The sequence below is a fragment of the Watersipora subatra genome, chromosome 2, assembly GCF_963576615.1.
Source record: "Watersipora subatra chromosome 2, tzWatSuba1.1, whole genome shotgun sequence".
In the NCBI taxonomy this organism is placed as follows: Eukaryota; Metazoa; Bryozoa; class Gymnolaemata; order Cheilostomatida; family Watersiporidae; genus Watersipora; species Watersipora subatra.
In genome coordinates, this window is record NC_088709.1 from 6,136,993 (window position 1) to 6,164,581 (window position 27,589).

The 27,589-nt window shown below is 35.7% G+C and overlaps 1 protein-coding gene across 1 annotated transcript; it reads right to left on the minus strand.

Moving 5' to 3' along the window:
• Positions 1–1,675: 1,675 nt before the first annotated feature.
• Positions 1,676–19,270, minus strand: LOC137387897 (octopamine receptor beta-2R-like). The gene is made up of 4 exons (XM_068074410.1): positions 19,192–19,270; positions 16,191–16,493; positions 10,377–10,524; positions 1,676–2,871 (listed from the first exon to the last, which is right to left on the minus strand). Exons 2-4 carry the CDS (start codon positions 16,474–16,476, stop codon positions 1,908–1,910), a joined length of 1,398 nt encoding a protein of 465 aa, XP_067930511.1. The 5' UTR covers positions 16,477–16,493; positions 19,192–19,270; the 3' UTR covers positions 1,676–1,907.
• Positions 19,271–27,589: the final 8,319 nt, after the last annotated feature.

Consider the following 27,589-nt stretch of genomic DNA (forward strand, 5'->3'; position numbering starts at 1 on the left):
GCATAGAGTGTTGTCTCTACAGACATACAGATATAGCTTAGATTGTTGTCTCTATAGATCTACAGCTACAGCATGAAATGTTGCTATGAAAAATGTTATGCTATAAAACTGTTACATTGGCCGCCTACTTTTAGTGTTTTAAATTATATTTCTAGCAAGACAAGCGCATGACAAGCAAACAAATTTAAAAACAGTATCATTAAAGCTAGGAGGTTTCTAACAATTTACATAATTAGTAACTGCCAAATTTGTTTCCAATTGCAACAGATCACTTTAAGGAGTTATTTGCTTCCCCAAGTCAATTAAGGCTATGAAATAGTTTTATGGAATGCTTGTCTTTGAAAGACTGCTTACAATCGCTTGCATATGCAATGAATCTTCTAGTTGTGTTGCATATTACAATATTACAAGCGTAGTTAGACTGAAACTCTTTATGTTTGCCAAATTAGACTATTGTGGTAACTACAAAATCCTAAAGTCGATTCGATATGCTTACTTGTGCAGTTGGATTAACAGACCACTAACTAGCTTTCTGTGTAATAGATGTAAGGTCTACAATCATTCGGTTTATGCGTAGAAGTAAATGTTCAGAATGCTTAGATGAGGCTGCCTAAAGTTCATGCAGAAGAAGTGATAAAAACAGCTGGAATTTAAAGCAGCCATACCGAGTTTGCTAAAGATCAATACTGAGCTTTACAGGTACGTATATACCTAACCTTCAACTATAGACCTCTTTTATGGATATAGACCTAGTCTATGGGTCTAGTCTTGCTTTGACCTTGATATAACCTTGTAGACAAAATTCTGACCTATGATTATTGACCTGACCAATGGTTACAGATTCTCATAGAATTCCTGGACTGTTTGATTACTACATTTAACAGCATTTCTATAGCGCATATGATTTAGATGGATTTGTCAGATCATTAGTACATGTACAGAATAACTGTAGTTGTTTGATTATAGCAAAAAGCAGACAAATCTTCATTAACTTGAATGTCAGGTTTTGACTAAATCAAATATAGTTACATTTACAAATATTCTTATCTGTCGATGTGTAATTTTTCATAGCTAGATAACACTCCATTTCGTTTGCTACCTCTCAGCCCCTTCTATCTTTTTTATTAGACAACTTATCACGAATGGCTCTTTACAGCTCACATATTATAATGATCAGCTTTCTTCAAAAAATTTTCCAGTTTACTCAAGCTACCCACAGCTTAGTTTTGTTTAAAATTGACCCGCCAAGTTAATGGCTAACTCTAAATTTCACAATGGAGGTTTGGCAAATTTTTTCTTTTACAAGTTTTAGACACAAACCTGCTAATGAGAAAATCTTCTCATTGTTTACATAAATTTATTTCTTTACTGGAAGAATCTGTGCCGCCAGAGAAGTACTTTGTACTATGTCTCAGAACAGTAATAAGATTCTTGATTATAAGTAGTAGAGAATCACATAGAGGAATTTATTGACGATGTTTGATCACAAGTAGTTTTTACATCTAATAGTCATATATCTTGTTTTGTATATATGCAAAAAGACATAGCATTGCATGACAACTAAATTATCTGAACACAAGATATACTAGTGGTAAACATTGTCAAAAGTTTTTGACAATTTAAGATTTAACTGTAAGATCCCTTCTGAATAAAAAGAGTTTAGAAAGTGTAGTCAAATTTATTTGGTTGACCACAAGTTGCCTTGTTAAACTGTCTCTAAAATATGTTAATTTATTCATATTATTACTTACAAGGTTTACTACTGCTACTATCACTCTTCTGTTTACATCTAATGGAAGCTGGAGAAAATACGATGCTCTTCAAGTCATCAAAATGAATAAAATATTACTATTGAAAGACTATGCTGCATTTTTAGAATAAAACATAATTCGTCTGAAAAATATACATCATTTAATCAAAGCATTTGAATTAGTTTGTGCTGGTTGAGAAAAAGTCTTCATAGGTATTGCTTTTTTGCGGGAAGTTGGGGGTGAAGCACCCATCTCCGAAGACATGGACGTTTTCCTCCACGACTGTTGATTGGTCTTTTTTAAGCAGACACGAAAAAGCCTCTTGTACGCTACTTGAAACTCTCTGTTAAAAAAGGCATAAATAATCGGATTCATACAGCTATTGAAATAGCCTGTCCAAAATACGACCGTTATCACCCACTCAGACTTATCTCCTGCTTCTATTGAACAGGTTCCATTGCAAAAGCCGAACGTAATCGTGTACCAGAGAAAGAGCGGACCCATACACGCTATGAAGCAGCCCATTATTATTCCAAGAGTTTTGGCAGCGCGATGCTCTTTCCTCAGTTTTCTCATCTGTTTCACATCCTTTTTGATAATATAAGGAGATCTGTCATTTTTGTTTCCTGCATCTTCATTTGGAAGCTGACTATTTAAGTTATCATTGTAATCAGCCTCCTCAGAGCTGGTCTGACCATCTTCCGACCAGCCTGGTGTGACAAGGACTTCTCCTGCGTTCTCTTTTAAACCATTCAGCATCGGAAGTTCAGAATCATCTTCGCTCGATGGTCCTGGAAGGGGAGGCTTTCTCAAAGCACGAATCTGTCTTTCCTGACGCAATGCCGTACTTAGAATTCTCTGATAGAGTACAACCATGACTGTACACGGTATCCAAAAAGAAATGCTTGAAGAGATAAAGGCATAGGTTTGTGAAACCTCAAAAGTACATTTGTCGTTAGTTTTCAATTTTGCTATCTGATCACTCGTGGCGTACCAGTCAGCAAATATTGGTGCAAAAGAGAGCAACCCTGACAGAATCCAGCTGCCGGCTATCATTAGTAGCACTCTAAACTTTGTGATTGTTCTTTCATAGACGAATGGGTGCAGGATAGCGATGTACCTACAAAAACATAAACTAGACAAATAAGAACACTATTATACATCTATTGTTTGAAAGTTCAAAGCTTACAGCAGCATCTACGGCAACATAGCTTTGGCTGCTAACTAGAATAATGTTATTAGAGTCGGAAGTTAAAGTAGCCATCAAGACGAGTCATATATTATCTAACAAACCATGTCATGCTTCTCACACCTCCTCACTCTCTTTTTATGGATTGTTGCTGCACTGTCCAGGCACTGAAATTGTTTACCTAGTAGCATAGCAGCTTTCTAATTGGTAATCTGTCTAATTGATAATCTGATTGGGAGTTGTCTAGGTTTAGTAACCTAAACAACTAAACATGAAGCATTTTAGGCTACCTATTTTCATTTTGAAATACTAGTTTCACCACAACTTTTCGTCTAAAATTAGTTTAGTAGACAAATGTTTTACACTATCAACCCAATCATTAGGTTTGGTAGAGCTCTCTTTTTAAACCTAATGAAGAGAGAATACTATGCATATTACTCTGTTTATTTCTGTTTTTATGGTTTAGGCAGGTACCATCATTGCTTATTTGGTAAATCAATATCATAGAGGTAAATTAAACACTTCATATAGCATTAAACCTAGCCTGTCTTGACAAACTTGTTTTTGCGGAGTTGTCCACCATCAAGCGGAGCGAACAAAACCACAGCTTTTCATAATACGCACTGCACTTGATGCATCAGCTGAACTGAAAAGGAGTTGTTCTCTTCCGTCCATGCGGCTTGGCTGTGATGTTATGTTGGTCACTTCATTAATAATCATAACAGATTTACCCCAGATTTATGTAGAAAAAAAGAAGACACAAACGTTCAACCAAAGACCAGTCTCTGTGGTAAACTTTAGTAGAACTTAAGAACAAAATAAATTAAAAATAAAATCAAAAAGAACAAATAAAACTGACTGATACAACAATAGAAATAAAACTGACTGAGCGCACAAATAACCACATGTTTAGTTGCTGTTGTTGCCTAAGTTCTTAAGTTCTACTAAAGTTTACCGTAGAGACTGGTCTCTGGTTAAAAGGTTTTATCTTATTTTTTTCTACATAGATTTTTGCGCTAAATCCGTTATGATTACCAATGGAGCAAAAGAAATAACATTGCAGCCAAGTCGCATGTACAGAAAAAAACAACTCCTTTTCAGTGCAGTTGATGCACCAGGTGCAGTCTGTACTGTAACAAGCTGTTGTTTTGCTCGCCCCGCTCGACGGGGGACAACTCCGCCAAAAACAACATTTTGTCAGGACATGCTACATTAAACCACGTGCAACAACTATCTCTAACAATGTTGTAAAGATTGGTTGTGAGTTGTCTTCTTAATCGGCAAAAAGTTGGTAAGCAGTCAAAATTTGCATTCATGAGATTGGCTGTTTCATTTCATGTTCAATTAGCTCAGAAAAAAGCGGGAAGCGTAAATTAATATTCTTCTAAACTATTTTCAAAGATACAGGCTTTTTGTGATGCATAGAGCGTGTATTCAGCTAGAAAGTAATAAAGTTTTGACCTTCACTTAAATAATAAAAGTCACTTGCTATGCCAATGATAAAAGTGAACATGTAAGTGATTGTATAAGGTGCTACAAAAGATTGTCATAATTGTCAAATGAAAGAGAAAATTTCATGCTTTGCAACAAAGAGACAAGGAGATTTGTCCGCACTTGGAAGGATATGAAGAGATGGACAAATTCAATGTTATTTTAGTGTGATATTGAAGCTAGGATCCTCACTTGAGCGGAATACAATAATAATTTAAAATTACATATGTAAGGTAATATATTGATTACTGATAGCATTAGTCTATTTTTGCTACAACTATTCATCTAATTTTCTATGTATGTATGTATATATTATGCAATATTTGAAATAACCATTATATCAAAGACTATAGATTATGTAATAACTGTAACAAAGATTAGATACCGGATTTTCACTATTTTAAAAAGCAGCAGCTGTTTTGGTGACCAAGTAAGACATTACTGAATTTAGGATTGGGTTTCCACTTCCTTATACAGGTTTGCATGAGCGTATATGGCACTAGGTCAACCAGATGAACAGCGTCGATCTGTTGTTGAAATGGACCTAAATTTATTTATGTACAGTGCTTTAGCAAGATATTGAGAAACCTGAGTGAATAACCTCTGAAATAGGATTAAATGTTACTGCAGAGCACTGCCTGCTTTTAGACAAAAGAAAACCTTAAAGAAAATTTCTGAATGGACATACACATTTCACATCAATTGCGCAATCATGGGAAGTGTGTGATGAGTCATGCAGTGGGCATGCAGATTATATTCATATAAACTAAACAGTAGTTACAGTAACCATACTATATGTCCACAAACAACACAAAGTGATAGCCACGCAAGTAAAATTATCAGAAACAAAAGCCAGGTTGACTAATACTAACACCACAGCCATATCTATATGTACCAAACATGTACAGCTAAACCCAGAATTTGTGACTGCATATATTAAAACTTAATGCTGCTCTCGCATACATATATATGTATAGAACTTTTATGAAATATTGAAAATTGTAGCGTTTTTGTTTTTGAAGTAAAAATAACTTCTCATAAGTTATAGGTTGTAATGACTTTTAAAAATGTCTGAAATGTTGCGAGAGTCGCCATAGCAACAGTTAGAATAGATCTAAATTTTGTAGCTGTGGGTAGCTAAAGAAATTAAGGTATTTACAAAAGTCCACACCTCCTCCCCTACATTTTCATCTGTATGACCAGTTTTTTACTCTTAGGCTAAATTCTATAGAATCATCAGAATAAATGGCGCAGTGCAACTTTTATTAGCCACATGCACAAAGTTACTGAAATCTTGTTCTATAAGTCATTCTTTTAAACTAAAACAAAGTCCATTGGCCAGTTATTGGTTTTTTGCAAATATATATACGCTTGTTTGCTGCCATATCTTTGTTAGTGAACCAATCGTCTGCCGCGGCTGGCTAATTTAGTAAACCTAGTTGGATGAATAAACTATGCCTCTCGCTCATCCCAATAAGTCAATTTTAAAGTAGTCTGCTGACCTATCTGAATCACTAAGGCTGCATGCACACTATTTTCATACTTTGGTTATGACTCATCAGCAATCTGCTTACGTGAATCTATTAGTATTGTTTGTTGAGTAGCATTCTTAAAGCAGCTGGGAGAGTCTCATCTTGAAATGCTGAGAAAAACTTACAGAAAATAAAGCTGTTTCAAGTGTACTAGTTACGTAAACAATTATATAAATAATAATATAGATACATAGCTTATAATTAGTAGCTCAATATCTCCATCTACTTGCGTGAGCAGTATAACATCATGGATTTAGTCTCCAATTAAACCTTGTTACTAAAACCTCAGCCCAAACATTCCGTTTTCAGCTACCAAATTATACAGCGAATTAAATACAACTGTCAAATAGATGACTAGAGTAGGTAACTACAAGGCAGTTATGTAACAACACCAGCAGTTGAGAGATGAAATTATTTAGCTATACACCACTGACTACCAGTCACTGCCCTTATTAGGCGGATAGCTGTAGCTAGTCAAACTAGCATGGATCAGTTCTATACATCTATAAAGTAGACATCAATTATTTTCGAATACTTCAAATCGTGCCGGCTGTTGCAACACATTAATTGAAGTTGACAAGCGACCATATAAGTTCCTCAAAAAGGCTAGTAAATTCTAAACAGTGTCATAACTTCCTAATCAGAGCGTTTTATCAGTCGGCAAAAAAGCTTTCAACTTGAGCAGGAGTGTCCTTCATTACTATACCAGCCGCTGTGTTTCCGTGACGACACATCGTTAGCCGCAATTACGGTGTCTGCTCATATAACCATAACTAAACTGATTGTCCATTCTCTAAATATGTTTCACAAAGATGGAAGAAAGCGAAGACGCCTCTTGTCGCTATTTGATATATTTATTAGATCACAAATGTCTGGCGTAATCATATTACCACTAGCATCTCTTCAGTTCTTTTTATCTTAATTGACTGGATTCTAGATGGCCATCATGGCTGAATCGTAAGGTTTTGTTCTCGCTGCCTTGAATGAGTCAGCATTTTGCAAACCTGGCCAGTATTCCCAAATGCCTTAAACACAACTACTACAGCGCTTCATGGGAAGGCAAGTAGGCTAATGTGCACCCAGTAATCGCAATTTGTTAAAGTCAATGAGGGCACCACAAGAGTAATGCTATATTCGGTCAATGCTAATTCTTGCTTAACTGTTTTTTAGTTACAAGAGGAAAGTGTTCATCTGCAGCTATCTTTTTTATATTTTAATACTTGCTGAAAAACTTATTAAAATTTCAGAAGATATTGTGGCCAACAGACATACTGCACTCATAGCTTTTTATCAGAGTGCCCGTTGTGTGATTCATCACATGAGCTTTATATACAGAAAAATCATGACATTGTCATCAACTAAGTATCCAGACAGCGATAGCGTAGCGTCACGTTCCCATTATGGCGATGTAATGTCACCATAGACACAGCCGTGTCGCTTTCATTTTGTCATGAGTCAGTGTCGCTGGTTGGAAACTAAACAACCAAGTGATGCGCCATCTTTATACCGTGGAAACAGCCTTAGCGACCAACGGCTTAGCACTCGTGCGTACGGAGAGGTCTTGTTTTTTTAATGCTTCATATGCAGTCGTATACAGACGCATATACAAACTTCATATACAGACTCTACACTACCGCTGTTTGGGAACTTTGCCATTGTTTTTACGTTTACGAAGTAGACAACTATTTTTCAAAGAAACATAAAGTGGCCTCTATTTGATAATGTTTGCAATAGCTGCAGTGATTTATGAATTCTGCTTTATTGGCAAGCTGGAATCATGAGCTTTAAAATGGTGACTAATTGGTGTAAACTGACTAGGCCTCAGAACAGAATCCATTTTTTTTTACGTCATCAAGTCATTTGCACATGCGATCGTTTACGAAAAAGCCATCATATTTGTAGGATACGATCGTTTTTCTTTTATTTAATAGTACTTTTTGGTGGTTTTTTGATACTATCATAAAAAAATTGCAAACAAAAGCATTGTTTTCAAAAATTTATTGCAAAAGCTTCGTGTTTTTAACGATAAAATTGTCTCTAAAGATGGCCGACAACAACAAAATGACGTCACAAAAAACGAAGGATACTTGCATTGATAACTCTATTGTAGATAGAATTAATTGAAGGATGTCACTTATGGTGAGGATAAAATTTGGGATAGCAATGAGGGACACCAAGAGAACGCTATTGGTAATGATGATCTGAAAGTCTCAGGTAGCGGTGAGTCAAGTGGTGTGCAGCTATAAAACTCAATTGTCTCTTTGTATTTCAAGTGTTTTCGTTTTTAACACTCTTATTGAACTGACATGCATATTAACTTCATTCTAATTTGTGGTTATTACATTCTGGGCATTTGTATAGAGAAATACTTTGTATCATGAAGTTTAAAAGGCTCAGTTCGGATTTCATACTTGTAAATTATTGGTTTACAGTCTAAGGTGTTTTACTGCTAAAGAATAATGAGTATCAATGTAGGACTTTTTAAGAAAAAAAAACAGGTTGAGATATTAAAGTTCAAAGTTTAAACATTTAAAGTTTGCACAGGGAGACACAGCCAATAAGATAATGTCATCCAAATATAATATAAATAAAGTTATAATTAGTTACTCAGGCTCACAAGCTTATGAACTGTCAATGTTGTATCTGAAACTGCGAGTTAAGATTTCTCTCATTTTTGCTGATATGTGAGTAAAGCCTGGTTCCCATATTTTTTGCGAGACCCCGGCGGTAATCTTGCGCAGGAAAACACTTGCGCCGCTAAGCCCGGTAGATTCTGTTCACATAAAGCTGCATCACTAATAATCACATAAAAAATGTTCGCTCGCCATGTCGTTTTGAAAATGCTGACCTTAACCTGTATAGTGAATTTTAGGAAGATTTTGTTTGCGACTGTTCGCGAAAGTTGAACAGCGCTGAACTCTTGCGTTGACCGCCAGCTACCACCGTCGATACTCAGCGGTACTCGGCATGTAGGCTCACATTTCACCGCTGATAGCCCTGCGGTGCTGTCACTGGTGCTTGTGGCATATATGGGAACCAGGCTTTAAACTTACTCACATATCCACAGTATCTCTATATTACAAGAGGCATTGGATGACATTTCCTTGTCATTTGTTTTTCTACTAACTGGCTAGTTGACCATGGTTATTGTTGAATTGTATGTTATAGTTGGTGGTTCAGTTCCTAATTAAACTGCCTAATACAATATTAGACTTTCTAGTTGCTGTAATGTGTAAGACTTACTGCACTGAAATCATATCTGCAACAGGCAAACACAGTTTTGCCTTGCAGTCACTTCTAAAAGAACTACCTGCTGCATTCAAATATAGCTAAGTGTTATTATACTATGCAAGGAGATCCTATCTTGGCATGTATATCCTTTTCAGCATCTCATCAGAGAGAAGTTAGATATCTTAGTAAGCCTTATACTCTCCACCTGTAAGCTTTATATTTTAAAGATGATGTTTTTTATATTTTTGTAGTTTGTGTGGTTGATGTGGGATTCACAAAAAGTTGCTATTCGCGAAACTCACATAATAATTTTTATGAAATTATTTTATTGGTTTGATTTTAGGTACATTTTCAGTCCAACAAGTTATTGGGGCTGCTTTGATAAAGTTTTGAGCTAACCTTGTGAAATTGATTCTAAAATCATCATATGTCTTTACATATGCCTTCTTTTAACTTATAACTTAGACATTTTGCAGATCATCTATTTAATAAAATTTTCAATAGAATATTTTTTATGAATGTCTTTCATGACTCAAGCAGTAAATTATGGCATGCGCTTAACTACCAAATCAATGAAAATCGCTAAAATTGTCCCATAAATACTTTCCTGGCGCGAAGTTAAACTTCATCACATCATGCGACCATGGCTTGGCTCGCCTCATTAGCTCCTGTCTTTCATGGCTTCACTTTTAACTCAGCTCAAACTCGCAATTCACATTGAAAAACTTCAGCTCAACTTGTTAAAAGCTGCCACATTTGACAGCTGACACCGCCCGGTTTTAAAGCGCATTAATCTGTAAAGCCTTGCTCTCATATACGTCGCAAAGCACCGGCGACAGCACCGCAGATTATTAGCAGTGAAATGGGAACCTACACTCCGATTACCGCTGAGGACCGCTGATAGTTGCTGGCATCAACGCAATAGTTTAACGCCGTTCAAATTTCGTGGAAGGCCGCAGAAAAACCTTCCCAAAATGCACTGTACAGGTGAAGGTCATCATTATAGAAACGGCATGGCGAGAAAACATTTTATTTGATTACGAGATTATGTTTAGCGATGCAGCTTATCTGTGAACAGATGCCGCCGAGACTAGCGTCGCAAGCGTTTTCTGCACAAGTTACCGCCGGAGTCTCGCAATCGAAATGGGAACCAGGCTTTATGCATTTGCTCTGGGCTCTCACCTGTCGCAACTAATACAGCAGAGGTGTAGAAGAGATGCTGTTGAGAAGAAGACATCATTGGAATTATAAATGTTGCATACTATGTGCCCAAAAAGCCACTCTCCTTGTACCATCTGATTGTACATGTTGAAGGGCTGCACCAGAACTCCTGTCAAAAGCAGAACAGAGAAACTCATTAGAGGGACTCATTCACCCTCTATGAGTATATACAGTGTATCTGTCTCTATTTACTTAACTTCTATTTCTGCCAAAGTATCTACCAACACTCTACTCTCATACATCTCAACATATCTACCTACTTATTCACCTTGCTACATGCAGTATTAGGAATATTCATATGTTTACAGTGTAGCTAGCTATATGCGTATTTAACTAGCTTGCTGTACACCTACCTAAACATCGATATAAAGAAAAGAAATGAAGACAGTTTGCTCTTTTCTGTCTAGCTTAGATCGACTAAAAAATTGAGAAAGTTATTGGGAATCTTACGCTGAGGCCCTAATCCCGCACCCGGCACACAATACCAGCGAGAACTGAGGAACTTCAGCAATAATATTTGTTATATAGTGATTCTCCTTGAGATGATAAGATGTATGGGAAGAAGGGCAGCAAGTCTAAAGTAACAGACAACCATGGACATGTGCCACGGAGGGAGAGAGAGATGCCAAAAACTGTACTAACAGAGAGTGAAGGAGTGATCAGGAATGTACTGCCAAACATCATTACAGCTGACTAAGAGTAGCAGTAGCCACTTTGGTGGCATAGCATGAAACATGTTGCCTTCTAATAGACCATACAAATATAAATAATAACTAGAGGATGATCTAGGTAGAGGAATAAAAAGACAGGCCAAAGTGTGGACAACCTGAATAACAGCTGAGACCAGTGTAGATATAGAACTCTCATTTGATTGGCTGGTTAAAGGCACTAAGCGAGACACAACCACAGCCTATGAGCGAGTCATTATTACCGGTGCTCAACAAAACAAACCTACTGATTATGCAAAACAAAATAAAAATCTTTAAAAAATTTCAGATAGAAATGGCATGAATTTGCCAACAAAGGATAAAAAGGGTCTTTTGGGAGTTCTTACACTTACAGTGTACTAGATCGGGGTACACAAAAAGCGTTTAGGGCGCACTCAAGTAACTACCTTTTAAAGAAGACTACGGTAGTTTTGGCTTTTATCTGAGTGCATGATTATTGTGACAGGGGATAAGGGCATGTGTGACACTGCGCAATTAAAGTACATGGCCTGAGATCTATATAAATATTTTAATATTGTTCGATTAGAATGCCTGAATGCTTGCAAGATGATAAACACTCTCAGTGTCTACTAATGATGTGTCTTTGGTTTGTTTGTAGATCATTGACAGAGTAATTATCATGTTGATCACATGTCACCAAAACCAGCAAAGAGAGAACAGCTCCCATGTTTATTGTTACGCGTGGAACTTAACATCAAATTCGACTAAATAGTTTGTCGATATCTTGTTAGGTGTACCTCTCAATAAATGCGATGTAGATAATATGTGGATATGTGTAAAAAATTCAAAAACATATGAAGAGTAAACAAAACAGTGTATGGAATTACACATATGTGCTCTTGACCTCAAATGAACAAAACATCAGTAGAAACTCTGTCGAACCAGCCTCTAAATCAATCAGTTCAAGCAACATACACAAAATTTTGAAATAACAGAATCTCATGGCAGGAATTGAGACGATGGGCTGAACTCCCATTTGTAAGTGAGCTCTAAACATGCTATAAGTAAATCACATAGAGCAGTGACCGTAGCATATTCAGGTCAATGCGCAATTGAAAAACCTTGACAGTGTACAAGACACAAAACCATCATTAATTTGAACAAGCCACGTCATGCACAAGAGATTACTCTGCAACCAGATACTCTTAAGTCTGCCATTTACCCTTTATCTGTGTTTAGATGCTATACCAATGAAGTATTATTGGTATTGAAATATTTATTTTAGTATCGATTATAATTTTTTAATTCATTTTGGTCTTTGACATTATCTATTTTCTTTTCATGATCAAAACAAGTTCAGCGATGTTAGCAAATAATGGAAAAAGGTTTTACAGGTTCAACAGCAAATTCGGAGTACAGCAGGGAGTGTTGGTTACAGAAGGATGTTCTGGCTATAAACAAAAGAGTGACTATATTAAGAAATTTTCAGAGAAACAGGAAATATGCATGATTGTTAGACAGGGCAGGAGTAGGTAACTCAGTACTATACTAACACTGTTACACAGGGCAGGTGGAGATAACTCAGTACTATACTAACACTGTTAAAAAGGGCAGGTGGAGATAACTTATTAGCATATCCTCTTTATCCATCTGCAGCTATACAAAGCAGGTGGCATGCCACAGATAGTCTATTTGAGCAAAAAAGAAATGAAGTTTTGATATTTTTGAATGTTTTAGTCAGCAAGATCCAATAATGAAACCAACATTTTACATAAATGTGAAAACTTTTTCGTTGGAACACCATACTTGAAATCTGATCGTAAGTTTGTTGGTAAATTTATGGTAGCACAACTCTTCAAGCACAACAAGATTCAAAGCTGTAAAGCACACTACTATTAATGGTTTAAATAATTTTTTAATGCGCTGCTTGCAGCTGAGTTCGTAACTCAGCACATAGGCAGCAGCTAACTTCTATAACTCCTCAGTTGTAATTTCAGGTAAAATTTTAAAATGGTTTTTGCGAACTTTTGGTTCTCTAACTGCTTGCTGCCGCAGGCTGTTATTGATTGCTGTGCATGTATAGAATTCTTTGATTGCTTCTAAATTGATTGATGAGATTGGCCAGGACATTGCATTCTGCCCTAATGTACATTTTATCTCGCAATCTGTTATTAGCAATCAAGCATTAATATGCTTATTTATTATATTCTTTTCAACCCCACAATCTTTGGAATTCAAACATGTAGTAGGCCTAAGCTCAAAAGATTTATCTTCACAAAGGAACTTTTGATAGTTCGCACAAAGACAAAAGATTACTGCCTGCTTTGAATAACTTGTTTTATGTCAAACCATGAATATAATAATGGAAGATAATGGTGTTATTCTTTTAGCTGTCAGACAGTTGCTAAAGCTGGAACAAAAACAAGACAAAACCTAAAAGGCTTTGAAGGGGAGATTTGAATTAAAATGCTCTTAAAAAAATTAATTCATTACTTAATGAAATTCGGCAAAATTCGCAGTAAGCGTTAATAAGGCAATAACTGTAAACATTTACAAGACACTGATTGTGGGTATTTAAAAGGCATTGACTGTAAACATTTACAAGACACTAACTGTAGGCATTTAAAAGGCATTGACTGCAAAGATTTACAAGACACTAACTGTAGGCATTTAAAAGGCATTGACTGTAAGCTTTTATAAGGTACTAGCCGTAAACATTTACAAGACACTGACTGTATGCATTTAAAAGGCATTGACTGCAAACATTTACAGGACACTAACTGTAGGCATTTAAAAGGCATTGACAGTAAACATTTACAAGACACCAACTGTAGGCATTTATAAGGCATTGACTGTAAACATTTACAAGGCACAGACTGTAAGCTGTTATAAGGTATTGGCCGTAAACATTTACAAGGTACTAACTGTAAACATTTACAAGACACTGACAGTAAACATTTGCGTGGCACTAATTGCAGGCGTTTCAAGGTATTGACTGTACACCTTTACAAGGCACTAACTGTGAGCTTTTGCAAGGCACTGAATTTCCATAATATGGATTTTTCAAACCAGCACCAAATTAGGCTGTTATGATTTTACCAACACATCATAGGGAAGCAAATTCAATAAGACTAGGATAAGTGGGAATCCCTTTTTATGCAGCAGACAAACTAAGTTTGATTATATTTTCTTATCTACATAAACCTTGATGACTGCATATTCCCTTGGAGTCAATAGATTCTTATAGTTGTACCTCTACACTACAGTAGAAAGCCATAATTCTCAAGTAGAAGGACATTACTCCAAGAGCAATCACCTCAACTATTAAACTGCTCGAACTAAACTGTCAGTGAACAAAAGAGGCCTTACAAGCGTGTGAGTGGTCATTGTCCACTAGACACACGTGTCTCCTGTCTTTACATATGCTCGGTCAGTGGATATCGCCTGGTCTCAGACATAATTCTTTTTCAAAGCATTTACTACCACCTGGCCACCATGACTTGACCCGTATACATCTAATATATTGCGCTGCAGCAGCGCATTTGCTGACAACTTGGCAATCAACAATGGTTGAATGATGGATGAAGGAGTATTATCTGTATAAAATAGTCTAGTTATAACTCCCAGCTAATTGTAGTTGGTAAATCAGGCAAAACTATGAATCCTGTCGTGTATCCTCCTATTAAATGTTTTATTAAAGTTCTCTTCTGGGAAGCTGACTTGATGGCCCAATCAGAGTCTAGAATATTAAGAGCCTAACAATTTTTTTAAAGTCATCCGATGATTTGATATAGTAAAAAAGACTATTTGCAACATATCGTGATGTTTGTATTATGTTAACAATTTTGTAAAAAAATTTTAATATTTTTTATACATTTAATTTTTTTTTAAAACCTGTTGTGTGTTAGGGATAATTAGAAACATGAATCATGAATGCCCATGTGTGGACAACCATAGAATGCAAGTATGATAAGACTAGACAGCCTGTGTGTTTATTTCCAGTATCGCTGACTCTGAAAATTATCACCATGACCCAATTATATCGTTTATACAATTGGCGATATGTTTTTAAATGGTGGCAAATTTCAAATTGTCTTCTTTAAAAATCAGCACCAAGCAATTAACTCACCGTATCATGAAGCACTATAAAGATGTCTAAACTTTTATTTTGTATCAGTTAACTGGTAATTTAGTTCTTTTTTTAGCATCTTAATCTATATACTGAGTTGATACATGTAAAATAGCCTGAGATGCAACAACTCAAGTACATTTAAGATTTCACCCTACTCTTTTGTTAGTTTGACACTATCCACTTTTCGCTGCCTCAATTATAGTATAGCGCTGCTTCTGTTAGTTCACTCGCTGCTTACAATGATATGTTCAAACACTCAGCTCAATTGACAGCCACAGGGGGTTTCTATATTTATTGGCTTGCACCTCCCTAAGTGCTGCCAGGTCATCTCAAATATTGGATGAGTAGTGATAGTGAGTAGAGACTAGAGGCTTCGCTAAGAAAGGGTGAAGCGAACAGCTGTAAGGTAAGTTAAAGAGGTAAGTTAAAGAGGTTGGGAGGTCATGAAAGAGTAAAAATAGCATTCATATAGTTCACAGCAGGTATTGTGAAATTAAAATATCGCTTCTATGGTGAACAACCTTATGCTAGCTATTGCAATTAGAATATAAACTAATGACAAAAACAAAAAATTCTGTAAAATTCAGCAGTCGTCATCTCCCAAACATATTTACAGCAACTTGTTATACTGCAATTGCATATACAGCAGTAACAAACAGCAACAGTTGAGAGAAGCGGCTATAGTTATAACTGTTTATTAAAGGAGTAGACAAACAAGCCAATGTATTGTACTGATACAAGGACAAGGGCCTATTTACATGTTTGCTCAGTGCTCTATTGAATTGTTCAGTCTTATCGGTTACTGTTGTTAATGGTGAGCCACTATGAACAATGAACTAATGAACAAGCAGTATGTCCACCACTGCGGCAGCATGACAACATTCATGGAACAGCTAAGAATTATTTATAACACAAGCCAAGAAAGCAGCCCTAAACACAGATGAGTATGAATATGCAACAGGTGTCATTTCTTACCCACTAGAAGGTCAGCTACTGCCAAGGAGACTATAAAACAGTTGTTCATCGTTTTTAGCGACTTGAACTTGATGAACGCCGATATGACGATGAGATTGCCAAGGATGGTCGCTAGAATGATGATACTCATGACAATGCCCGCCAATATATGTCCTGCATGATTAGCACCCACCAAAGCGTCACCGTTTGTCTTATTGTACAAAGTGTCGTTGCTGGTTTGTGAGTCATAGCTGTACTCGGGCGCTGTTTGGTTTAGTCGCCATATGGAATAGAACAAGTCTCCCATAGTCTTTACTAAAGCTTCTGCAATGTCAACACATCAGCCGGACTGTAGAGTTTGTCTCAACAACTGTAATGTTAAGGAAGTTACAGCCTAATTTCGAATCGTCCATTCAGATTAATTAAATTTATGCCAATAGTAAACCAGCTTAAGCTAATCAGCAGCGCAATAACATGCAAGATAAAGTTGGCAGATGTAAAAGTACAGCGGGGCTACTAAGTGCCGCCAAGGTTAAATCAGCACAATCAGTTCTGAGAATTTGTGTAAGTCTTCACAGTATTGCTAATACTGCCCTGTCATTTGTCAACTAAAACAAATAGAGTTCTTGATAGAATTACGTTTGCTTATAAAATATAATTTGACGAAAAGATTGGACGTTCTTTCTACTACCAACAGATTCAGTTTTGCTTTAAATAGTTGGTTTTGAGACATTCTAGTAGATTACGATCGCAGAATTCCCAGCATTTATCGTAACTTGTTGGCGTGACGCAAAATAGGTGTCATAGTTAATAGAAAGAGTTTCATTTAAGGAGAAGAATGAGTGTGACAAGGGATTGGCAGCTAGGCACAATTACTCGTGTTCTCTTTTACAATAGCTTGTGTTCTCTACAAAGCGCTCAAGTTATGATTAGCTTCTCAAGTGTCATGCAATGCATGACATAATCTTCAAGTACGAGGAGTCCGCATAGGGCTCAATTAATTAAGTAGCATGTTTTGTTTAAAGTTGTGCGTATGAGAGGGAGACCAGCTGTTCTTATTACAGTTTGATAACGATGATAATGCTGCCCAATGATTCTCAATTCTTTCTTTTAACACATAACTTACCTATTTATCTGAGCAGTTTGCTTTTGTAATTTTTCAGCATTCAAGAATGTCAAGCTAATTTTGTTTACTCATCTTGTAGAATATTTTTAATTTGTTGTACATCAAGTACTTTTGGAAGTAATCAAATTTACGACTATATATGTGTATATATATATACACGAACATTTATATATGTATATATACTCATATACATATATATGTATATATACACATATATATATACATATATATGTATATATACACATATATATGTATATATATTGTTACATGTATATTATTATATATAGTATTATCGTTGTATATATTTAATAATATATTATTTATTAATATATTATTATATTTATAAATAAATATAATACTATAAGTATTAAGATGACTGCAAATGTAATTTATATGATATATTAGGCAATCTTCTTTATACTTGTTATTAAACAAATTATTTTTAATAATATGTTTGTCAAAAACAGATATCTGGAAGAACATAAAAATGTTGAGTGTTACACAGGTTTTGGCTAGAACTGCAGGCTATGAATAATTAAAATACAATTCTTGTATGTACAGGGTATAGATTGGTTCTAAAAGCACATCATTACTACTATTGTATTTAGTTTTATAGGTAGATTATACAAAAATCTTTAGTCAATCTGATAATTTATGTTTAAACCAAATAAATATTGACAAGTCTGAATATAATCCGGCGGTCTATAAAGTCCGAGGACTAGTAATAGGAAGATAGTATCAACACCCTGATCAATATTCATTCATGTTTATGACTCTTTCAAATACTTCTGCATCATATTTCAGCACTAACTATAGCTCACTCTAACTCAGCTGGGTAATATATCAGTGTATATCACCACTCAAAGCCCCCAACACAGACCAGGAGTAACGGGTTATCAAAGATGTCAGTAAATCATTATGGTTGAATTTATATGATCAATTAAACATCTGACATCTTGACAGCGAAAGCAACTGTAAATATGATTAAATTTATATTTAAGTTCAAAAATTTGTAGTCGGCTGTCAATTAAAATATGCGATGGACTTACACCAAGGAATGCACTTCCTACACAAATCTTATAAAAAAAACAGTAACATTGGCAAACTTTTGTAAATGATTGCTAAAAATTAATGTTTGCTGAGTTGTCTCCGTCGTCTGACCAATGGTAAAATGAAATTAATGTTTGGGCTATCTAGCATTTCTCATTTATTAGTATTGTCTATTCAAAACTGTCAGTATGTCAGAATTAGTTATTAAATGGAAATGTTTATCCATAGCAGAAACCTTCACTAGCTTTTGGCCCTTAAATCTTTAATATGATTGGTCGATGCTGAGAGTAGTAAAGGTGAGGATGAGCCCCCAAGTGCAATTTTACTAAAATTTTTAATTACAAAAATCTTTTCTGGCAACAATATTATGTACCCGTGTAACATCAATGGTTATAAGTATTCAAAATACAAACTAAGTTTTTTGATTTTTATTACAAGCATCACTTCTTATTAGTAAGAAGTGATTTAACCGTTTTTATTACAAGCATCTGGTGTCTCACCTTCTTCTCTTCTCCGTGAGACACCAGAATAGAAGCAACGAGTTTTTAGTTATGTAATTTGTGTAGCGGTTGCCAAATATTACCGGCTAGCTTACATTATTTACATGTACGTTTAGAGGCTTTTATGAATGAGCAAACATTCCCTGAAGCAAATCCAAATAGCTGGTCGTTTTTGCTGATTCCATTGAGTACAAGAATTGAATCAGATGAATTCGAACAGAAGGCTGGCTAACAAAGTACATTGTCTAAATATTTTTATACGTCCTCAGGCACTGGCAGAGATTGTAATCAAAAACTCGATAAAGGATGCATTGATATTTTTAACACGCTTTAGGGAGAGTCTTACCTCACAAGACATTCTGTTGAACAGTCCGGTGAAAACATCAAACAGAAGATAACTATATTAAAAAGAAGTTGCAAAAATGTCAAATGTGAGAGCAGGCGGCCGCAGGCAGTCCGAACGCGCAACGTAAAGCCAAGCTGGCATCCGCTGCTCAGTGCCAGCTGCTGCCAAGTAACAATAATCAATTCTACTAAAATGAATTAAGATTTAATAAGACGTTCTCTCAGCCATCCAGCGCGTTTATCTGGTAGCCAGTTGTTTCTTTGCAAAAGATCCTTAATCTCGCCATGGCTATTATGATATGGTTAGTTTCACCTCTCACCGTAGCGTAACGCCTCTTTCATCTAATTAAGCGGGCAGCTGGTCTGACAAGCTCTCTCCTTGGCTAATGAGTACTCGCTCAATGTCTTTCACTCACTTGTACTAGCCTCTGTATTGTGTGGCTACGCCAAGTATTCTTACTGTATCTAGAGTGAATTTGTGAACAAGGCAATAAATGTATCAAATAGAGATGCAATCAGTGGACTAGGCCAACGGTCAGGCAAAATTTGTTGCCTTCCATCTGCAAGGATTCATCACCTCTCTTTATAAGCTAACACAATTGGCGAGGAGAGGACCAGCTGGCCTCAAGGATAATCTCCTTTATTTCCCCCTTCTTGTTTTATCGAAGCTTTGCAACATAATTCTTTAGTTTAATTAAACTGCTTTCTAAGAATTTAAATAATAATAGTTTGTATTAGAATCAGCACCCTGACTGCAGCTGAACAAGTGTAACATCAGAAACCACTGAGATCAATGGCAGCATGTGTCATAAATTTAGACCAAGTCTTACAGAATATATTAACGAATCAAGGATGACAACTCCCGCAATATAAAAGTGAGTTGCATTTGCTGTTTAAACATGCAGAATACCTTATTTATGCCACACTGGTTACTTGGTGTAGTCAACAGTTGTGACCAAAATGAAGTGGTTTAGCGTAGCCAGTATTCATAGACACTTATGGGTGGTATAGGGTAGCCAGGGGCTCTGAGCAGATGGGGTGAGATAACATATTGTGGATCACAAGCAAATATCTCCGCAATTAAAGAAGGTTAGGCGATGCCAATAGCTATGCATTTTGCCAAAATAGTCACATGGTCGACATATTTCCTTTAATCAAGCGTAATTCCTTAATGAAAAAATTAAAAACCGTTTTGCACATTTGTACCTTGTATCTCAGGTGAACAACAAACCAATTATTCATTTAAATAATGGAGAAATAGCTGATCATCTGCTCAAATAAAAAGAGTAATACATTTCAATACCTAATTTTCTATTTTCTTTGTTTAAGATAAATTAATATATGTCACAAAACAACATATTATAATTAATATATTTATTATTGTCAATAAAATAATAAACTTATATATTTATGAATGCATCGCTATTCGGCTAATTTTTCAAATACATATTTTTCAGGAACTCAAGTCTATAGCGTGCTGCTGTCTTCTAATGTGCTCAATATTATAATACCATTAAAATTGCTCAAAAGTCAGCAAAGTTTAATTTTATTTTTAGGAGTACCCTGGCAGTCTGGTGTGTCGTAAAAGATCGATATGTAGAATAGCTAAACGCGCAATTGTTCAGCAGTGTTTGATTGGCACAAATGGCATTGTGCTGGGTTGCTAAGCTGAAATTTGTGAGTTGTAATCCCGTGCAGTGCAATCTTTTTCCTAACCCCCATCCATGGCCTCGAACAGATGGAAAGACGGGCTGTCGTGTCTCTTACTATAGTAAAGGTTGAATTTAGTTCTGTGCCTACCAAATATGTTTAAGCAATTTAAACGCATTACCAATCAATTTAACTATGACAACAGCAGATTTCTATGAAACACCAAGTTGACCAAGTTGCTAGTTGTTAGTATCGGGCAACTCATTCTACTAAGGCAGACCAGGAGAGACAAATTTATAATTGATTTTGGTACAAATCATTCTTAAAGAATTTGTTGTTGTGGAAAGTTATAAGACTATAGTGTCACAGCTCATCTAGAGAGTTTCTTAATACAATAAAATTAATAAAAAAAGTGGTGCCTATAAATCGTATTACTCAACACATTGTCTACAATACATGCATAGTCAGAGTTATTCTTAGCAGTTGTCTTACCTTTAATGAGCTGCCCAAAATGTTTTCCAATGTAACTCTCATTATCCTGTGTTCAACTCGGATCTCTGCGTGAAAAGTTATTTCAACTGTGACTGTAAGCAGGTATTCACGGGTGCAGCACGCTGGCTAAAGGGTGTTGAAGATGCTGTCTGCATACACAAACCATTTCACCTTACATAATGTACCCGTCAAACTTAAAAAAGACCCAGTTGGATACGAGACTAATGCACAGCAGGCAGCAGTCAATATTATCAGACATGGCACCAGGGTTAACCAGTACAATACTATCAGATCTGCTGCAGGAAACAATAATTCTTTAATTCTTTCTGTGAAGTTAATTTACTGCCTTTTACCCAAGCTTTTGCTTCAAAAATCATTCCATACTATTATTATTATTACTATAACTATTAAACATAATCAATGGGTCTACGAAGTCGAGGTTTTTAATTTTGCGAAGGTTGCAAAATATTTTTAACTTATAGCTAATGTTTATAAAATGAATTAAATTTCATTATAAAATGAAATTATAAAATGGTCGTTCCAGCTTGCAGCAAATATTAGAGTTGTGTGAATTGCTGAGCTGGTATAAAAATCTTAACAATCACTGATCATCTAGAAATAGTATCAATTTTTATGAATGGCTATTTATGGTATGTACAAACTAGCTTGGCAGTACTATTTTATATCACTGTATATTATAGCACTGTATTGCAAATTTCCACATAAAACTAGTGTAAAAGTTAATAGGATGAGTTTCATTTTGAAAAAAGGATGAGTGTGACAAAGGATTCACAAATCAGTAAACTCATACAAATTCTCTCTTCTGCTTCTTTTAGCAGCAGGTTTTGGTCATCCGCAATCCATGCTTAACTCTAGCTGCTCTAAAAGATCTAGAATTATGATAGACCTATAATTAGCCAATAGACATTGAATATACAATCATTTGTTTACTTTTGCACTGAATGATATGTTAATGAATAGAGCTCTACCAATTCTATTAGAAGTTAAATACTTGCTCCATTAACCCTTTACTTGCGCATAGGGCCTGCCTCACTATTTTGTAGACATTCCTTGTTAAACTGGCTGCATTATAGCGATCAGCTACAGCTGTATTATAGTGTATGTGGCAGCGGATAGGTAGTATACGTAGCTGATGGTAATAGCAGCAGAGGATACCATTAAACACGTGTCAAATCATACTGGAGGGTACTTACCTGTTTTCTAGTGAGGCTAGAAATGTACTTACTCAGCGTGTTGACTTGCTGAAATACTTAGTTACTGCGTGCTCAGAGAATACCTGAGCACATGTGTAGCTATTTGTGTGGACTATCACTCTCTTATGAGATTATGTGTCATTCAGGAGGAATCAATAGTAGTCCGACAATACTGAACTGATTAGACCCCGGATCAGCGGATTATTGATAATGAACGAAAAGAAGGACAGTGGTTTGTGGATTAAGTCAATTCTATTATTGTTAGAAGGTAACAGCCTTTTAAATGAATCCTAGGAAGTGAAGCTACAGCTTGCCAGTACCTAGTATAAAGACCTACTTATATACTGTATATTGTGTCATTCATCAGGTTTACCCCAGGTTTATGCTAAAAACCAAAGTCAAAATAATTTTTGAAAACAAGAATTATTCACAAAAAATTCGGCGCAAATATGCGTGATGATTTATAACTCCAGGTTGATAATAGCTGTTACTAAAATGGGCAATATTCCAAATATTTTAACTAAAAGGAACTCTTTCTAAATTTATAAATAGTGTACTAACCTTAAGCAACTCAAATTTGTGCATGAATTCAGCTGTAAAACAATTTCTCCCAGTCAAAAAACTCTATATCGCTGTTTGTCAAGTGCAGATAACTCTACCTCAAATTGTACTTTAGCTGTGTTGGGCAAGGACTGACAACTCTGACAAAAAATTATAGACCTCGAATGTTAGAAGGTAACTGAGCTAAAAACAACAGCAGTACACATGGTACAGTGACCTTGTTGCTGCCAAGTGTTGCAATCTCTTACACGCTGATGTGAGTGATTGTGTTATTGATCAGCTTGTGTTATGATTGGCTTAGACTGCGACATAAAAGGACCTAAGTGTAAATATTAGGTGGTAAATTTGTTTTCTATGGCAGCACCAAAGGACTCTTTATGGCAACTTTTACTATTATACAGGCCTTGTTTGTTTGTTCATCTGTACATCTGTCCATTCATTCAAAGCTACGCGTTGAGGTAAAGAAAAATGATCACTTTAACAATATTACAACTCACGCCTTTTAGCTTGATTGACTGATGCTCCACGACTACTACCCCATGAGCCACACGACTACTTTGCTGCAGTTTGGTAATAATTTTGCTGATGGTTATTACACCTGGTGATTTCTCATGTCAACAACAGTAGCAGCAATAATAATAATAATATTAATAATAACAAGGAAATACTTTCAAGTCTAGCCAGATTTTTATCATGTTTGCTCTAAACTAGTTGATAAGGAATCAATAGTACAACTTCAGAAAGTCTTTAATTGGTGTCCCGTGTTGACTCATACAGCCATGTTATAAAGAGAGTCATGTATGTCCACTCTATACATTCATTACTCTAAATTTTACCATGTAAAGTGATAGTGTACTAGATTATTGACTGTATATTACACTAGACAAGTTACAGTAATTCTTTGCAATCACCTTAGCATGGTTGAGCTCACAATTATATTTAAATGCACCCGAATAAATAAAAATAACAAATAATTAAATTATGTTTAATTATATTTAAATACAATTAGTTGTAGGAATTGTTTTTTATCAAAACTTAGTGTATGAGCATTGGACCCAATTTCGGGTGCTCATCTCATAGCGGTACCACTGGTGTCATCTGGTACCACTGGTGTCATCTGGTACCACTGGTGTCAACTACAGCATGCGCATTCTCTACACCCAAAGTCGGGAGACAGTCTCTTAATAACACCTCACCTACACTTTATATTTGCAAAGTTCTAAGAGTTTAGATTAGTAGCATATAGTCTGGGTTGGCAGCAAACACTTTTAGCCAGGTTCCCAATCCTATTTTACTAATATAATTATTTGGTAAAGAAACAGATATCGTTGGTCTCTCTCTGCTGATCACATCACTGCAGCTTTAGTGAAGCTGTGGCAGAGAATCTTTAAACAGAGCGACAGAACAGAAGTAGGTCAGAGTTCACAAGAGAATTGATTAAATAAATTTAAACACTTTACGGAAGCCATAGTTTCGGTTACAATATGACTTCAGATGAGAGCATCATATTTTTATATTACACATCCATCACACCGAGAGTCTTACAAAGATTGGTCGTGAGTTGACTAAGGTACCGCAAGACCTCTATTTGAACACTATGGCGCTCTATTTTTCAGTCCTTCCCTTATACTGGGGCTTTATTAGAGGCGACGTTCAAATAAAGGCCTGCCTTTTAATTTTCAAACAGCTCGTTAGAATGGTATGTTTGCTTGATTATATTGTTGTTTTTTATTAGTAACCTGAATTGAAACAGCATTAGCAACTACTCACAGCAGCAGTATAATTAGTAAATAAAAATGCAGTATTATCTCTTGCTTATGTAAGCCAGAAAACTAAGATGAAATACAGCTAGATTTGGACAGATTTAGGAAAACATTTACTAGGTTGTCTCCAGTGTGTAGATATATTAACTTATTAACTCAGCTTGTACTTAAATTGAAAGCTCTTTGTTCCCATGACTTTGTCAGCACATTTACAACTCACTTGTGTTCAAATGTGCTGCTACTTCTTGCAGCCCAAAGGTCACTACACTAAAGTTGTGCAATTTGTCAGGCATCATCACCAAGAATCATTCAAGACTCCCTTGTCACAAGGGGTGTGCACATAGAAACTTAAATCGCTGATAAGTGATCTTAGGGAGCCTTTGATAAGCTCGTCTACCTGTGATGATAAAGCTTTTAATTTGAAGGTATCTGTTTACAGATTCTATGTACAGGTTGGGTCAAACTAAAGATAAGCCTTCAGTTGCTGAGCAGTCTCACACTAGCATTTCTAGCAAAAACAACTCACCTAACATGTGTACATTGCTGATGCTAGAAGCCTAAAAACCAAGTTGTAGCATTTTAAATTATTTATAAACAGTAAATTAACATAATTTATGTTCACGGAAAGCAAACATTGAAGTTTCCATAAATTAGAATAAAGGCCTTATTAGTAATAAATAGTTTCCTAAAACAATGAGAACAAAAATGTAAAACTGTTTTTACAATTATGTAAAAATCGAAGCCAATTACTTATAGATTTCTCCTTGAACAGCGAGTCTTTTCTTACACACTGTAAAAAAGTCTGCAATTTTCTATTTTAGCTTGATGTAAACTCAACTGGAATGGCAAAAATATACTTCTATCTAGGCGACATATTGTCACTCTCCTTCAAAATTAAATGAATGCCATAACAATGTCATTACTTGTCAATAACATGCAAGATTCTCTAGTTTTTGTAGCTGATTCTGTCACAGTCAAATATTATTCGAGTTGAACTGAAAGTACAAGACAAGAACAAGACAGTTTATGCAGGCAATTGCTTGACCAGCACAAAATTCTCAATTAAATCAGTCACAGAATCTGCGCTCTATTCTCCTCAATTGATATACTCTCTGGTAGATGGGCAATTTAGTAGGAGACACACATGTTTTCATAGGTTGGTCCATTTTGTCTAATGTTTTGGACAAACGCAAAAAAACAATGGTTTTTATTTATTGCGCAATTTCTTCTTAGGTTCACTCTAGTCCAACAGCTCTGTTTCCTGTAGTCCAACAGCTCTGTTTCCTGTATTCTAACAGCTGTTTTACTTTAAAATTTTCATCAACGTGAGTTCCTAATCTGTATAGTTTTTAGGTTCTACGTTGTGCTATTTTCACAAATCGTATATGTCTTGTCACTTCAACCAAACCCCAGGGGTGGGACAGTCTCTAAAACAGGCACCATGTGCACACCAAATTTCACATCCTAAGGGGTATATTATCCTAGTCATCACGTTAACTGCGTGGTGTATGGTGCTGCGGGTATATTTTAGTAAACTAGATACATAAATGTGGTATGGGTCTATGGGGTTCATTGGTAAGGCTTTTTAGAATGTAGAACTTGATTATAATGAATTATGTATTCCTTAATAGCTAACTGTGGTAAAATTTAAATAGATAATTAAATTTTCACCACCACTACCAACTTTGCCGCCAGTTTCTGACAGGGCAATAGCGGAAACAGACTAAGAACCTTTGTGTGAAAGCAAATACCGCCCCGTATTAAAAAGGGCATAGATTTATGTTTACGGAGCTGATTGGCTGATTTGGCTAACTGTGCATGGCGTAAAGAAAATCTTATTTGTGTATTTCTACTCACCTTTTACTGGTAAGCCCGTTCATGTAGCCTTTTCTGTAAATACATTGACAAGAGTATGAAACTGTGTGTTATGGTGACTATAAAACATGTGAAACAAAAGGGTTACTTGTGAAATAATGGTTGGTGGGCTAAGGGTCATTTGTTAAAACCTTAGGAAAACGGGCTATGGGTTCAATTCCAAACTGAGGTGTGCACATGGTGCCTGTTTTAGAGACTGTCCCACCCCTGGGAACTAAACTTTGCAGACTTTTTGATACTGTAAAATCTGCTGCATCTTTTGTATGCAGTAAAATGTGCCAGAAAGTGTGAACTTAACAGTTAAGTTAAGACTATAATATAATCATATAGCTAAAACTGCATAAAAGTTTCAGTGTTATAATGAATTTCAGCGAGTCAAACTCAGCGCTTTACAAAAAGTGTTATTAGTACAACAAACACTCCTTTGGTTGACAGTACATTGAAGGAATCAATCAGTGTTTTAAATTCAGCATAGCGTCTAAATGTTTTACAGAGATGTATCAAGGACTTTAACAATTGTATCTTTAGCCAAGTTATGTTTTAGGTTGACAGTTGAAACGAGAAGAAAAAGTAGGACTATGTGAAATTTAGAATTGAAAGGTAACTGATATCTACATGTAGATTAAGGAATCAGATCATACAAACTCTGATATCATTTTATCTAAGACATGACCATATTGCACATCTTGACTCATACTAAGTGTTTACTAAGCTAGCTAATGGTAGCAGCCAATGGTAAGTGATTAAGATAAACAAGATACATATATAGGAGGCAGTAAAAATGTAGCACTTACATCTTTACATGCTAGTCAGGATGGAGACATTTTTGTGGATCTCTCTACTT

What these genes read in the sequence shown, in the direction of transcription:
- LOC137387897 (XM_068074410.1), bottom strand. Translation starts at nt 16,476, where the DNA reads ATGGGAGACTTGTTCTATTCCATATGGCGACTAAACCAAACAGCGCCC. An exon ending in AGTAGCTGACCTTCTAGTGG is followed by an intron (nt 10,525 to 16,190) that starts GTAAGAAATGAC and finishes TGCTTTTGACAG; the next exon opens with GAGTTCTGGTGCAGCCCTTC. An exon ending in TGCTGTATTAGTTGCGACAG is followed by an intron (nt 2,872 to 10,376) that starts GTGAGAGCCCAG and finishes ATGTTTTTGTAG; the next exon opens with GTACATCGCTATCCTGCACC.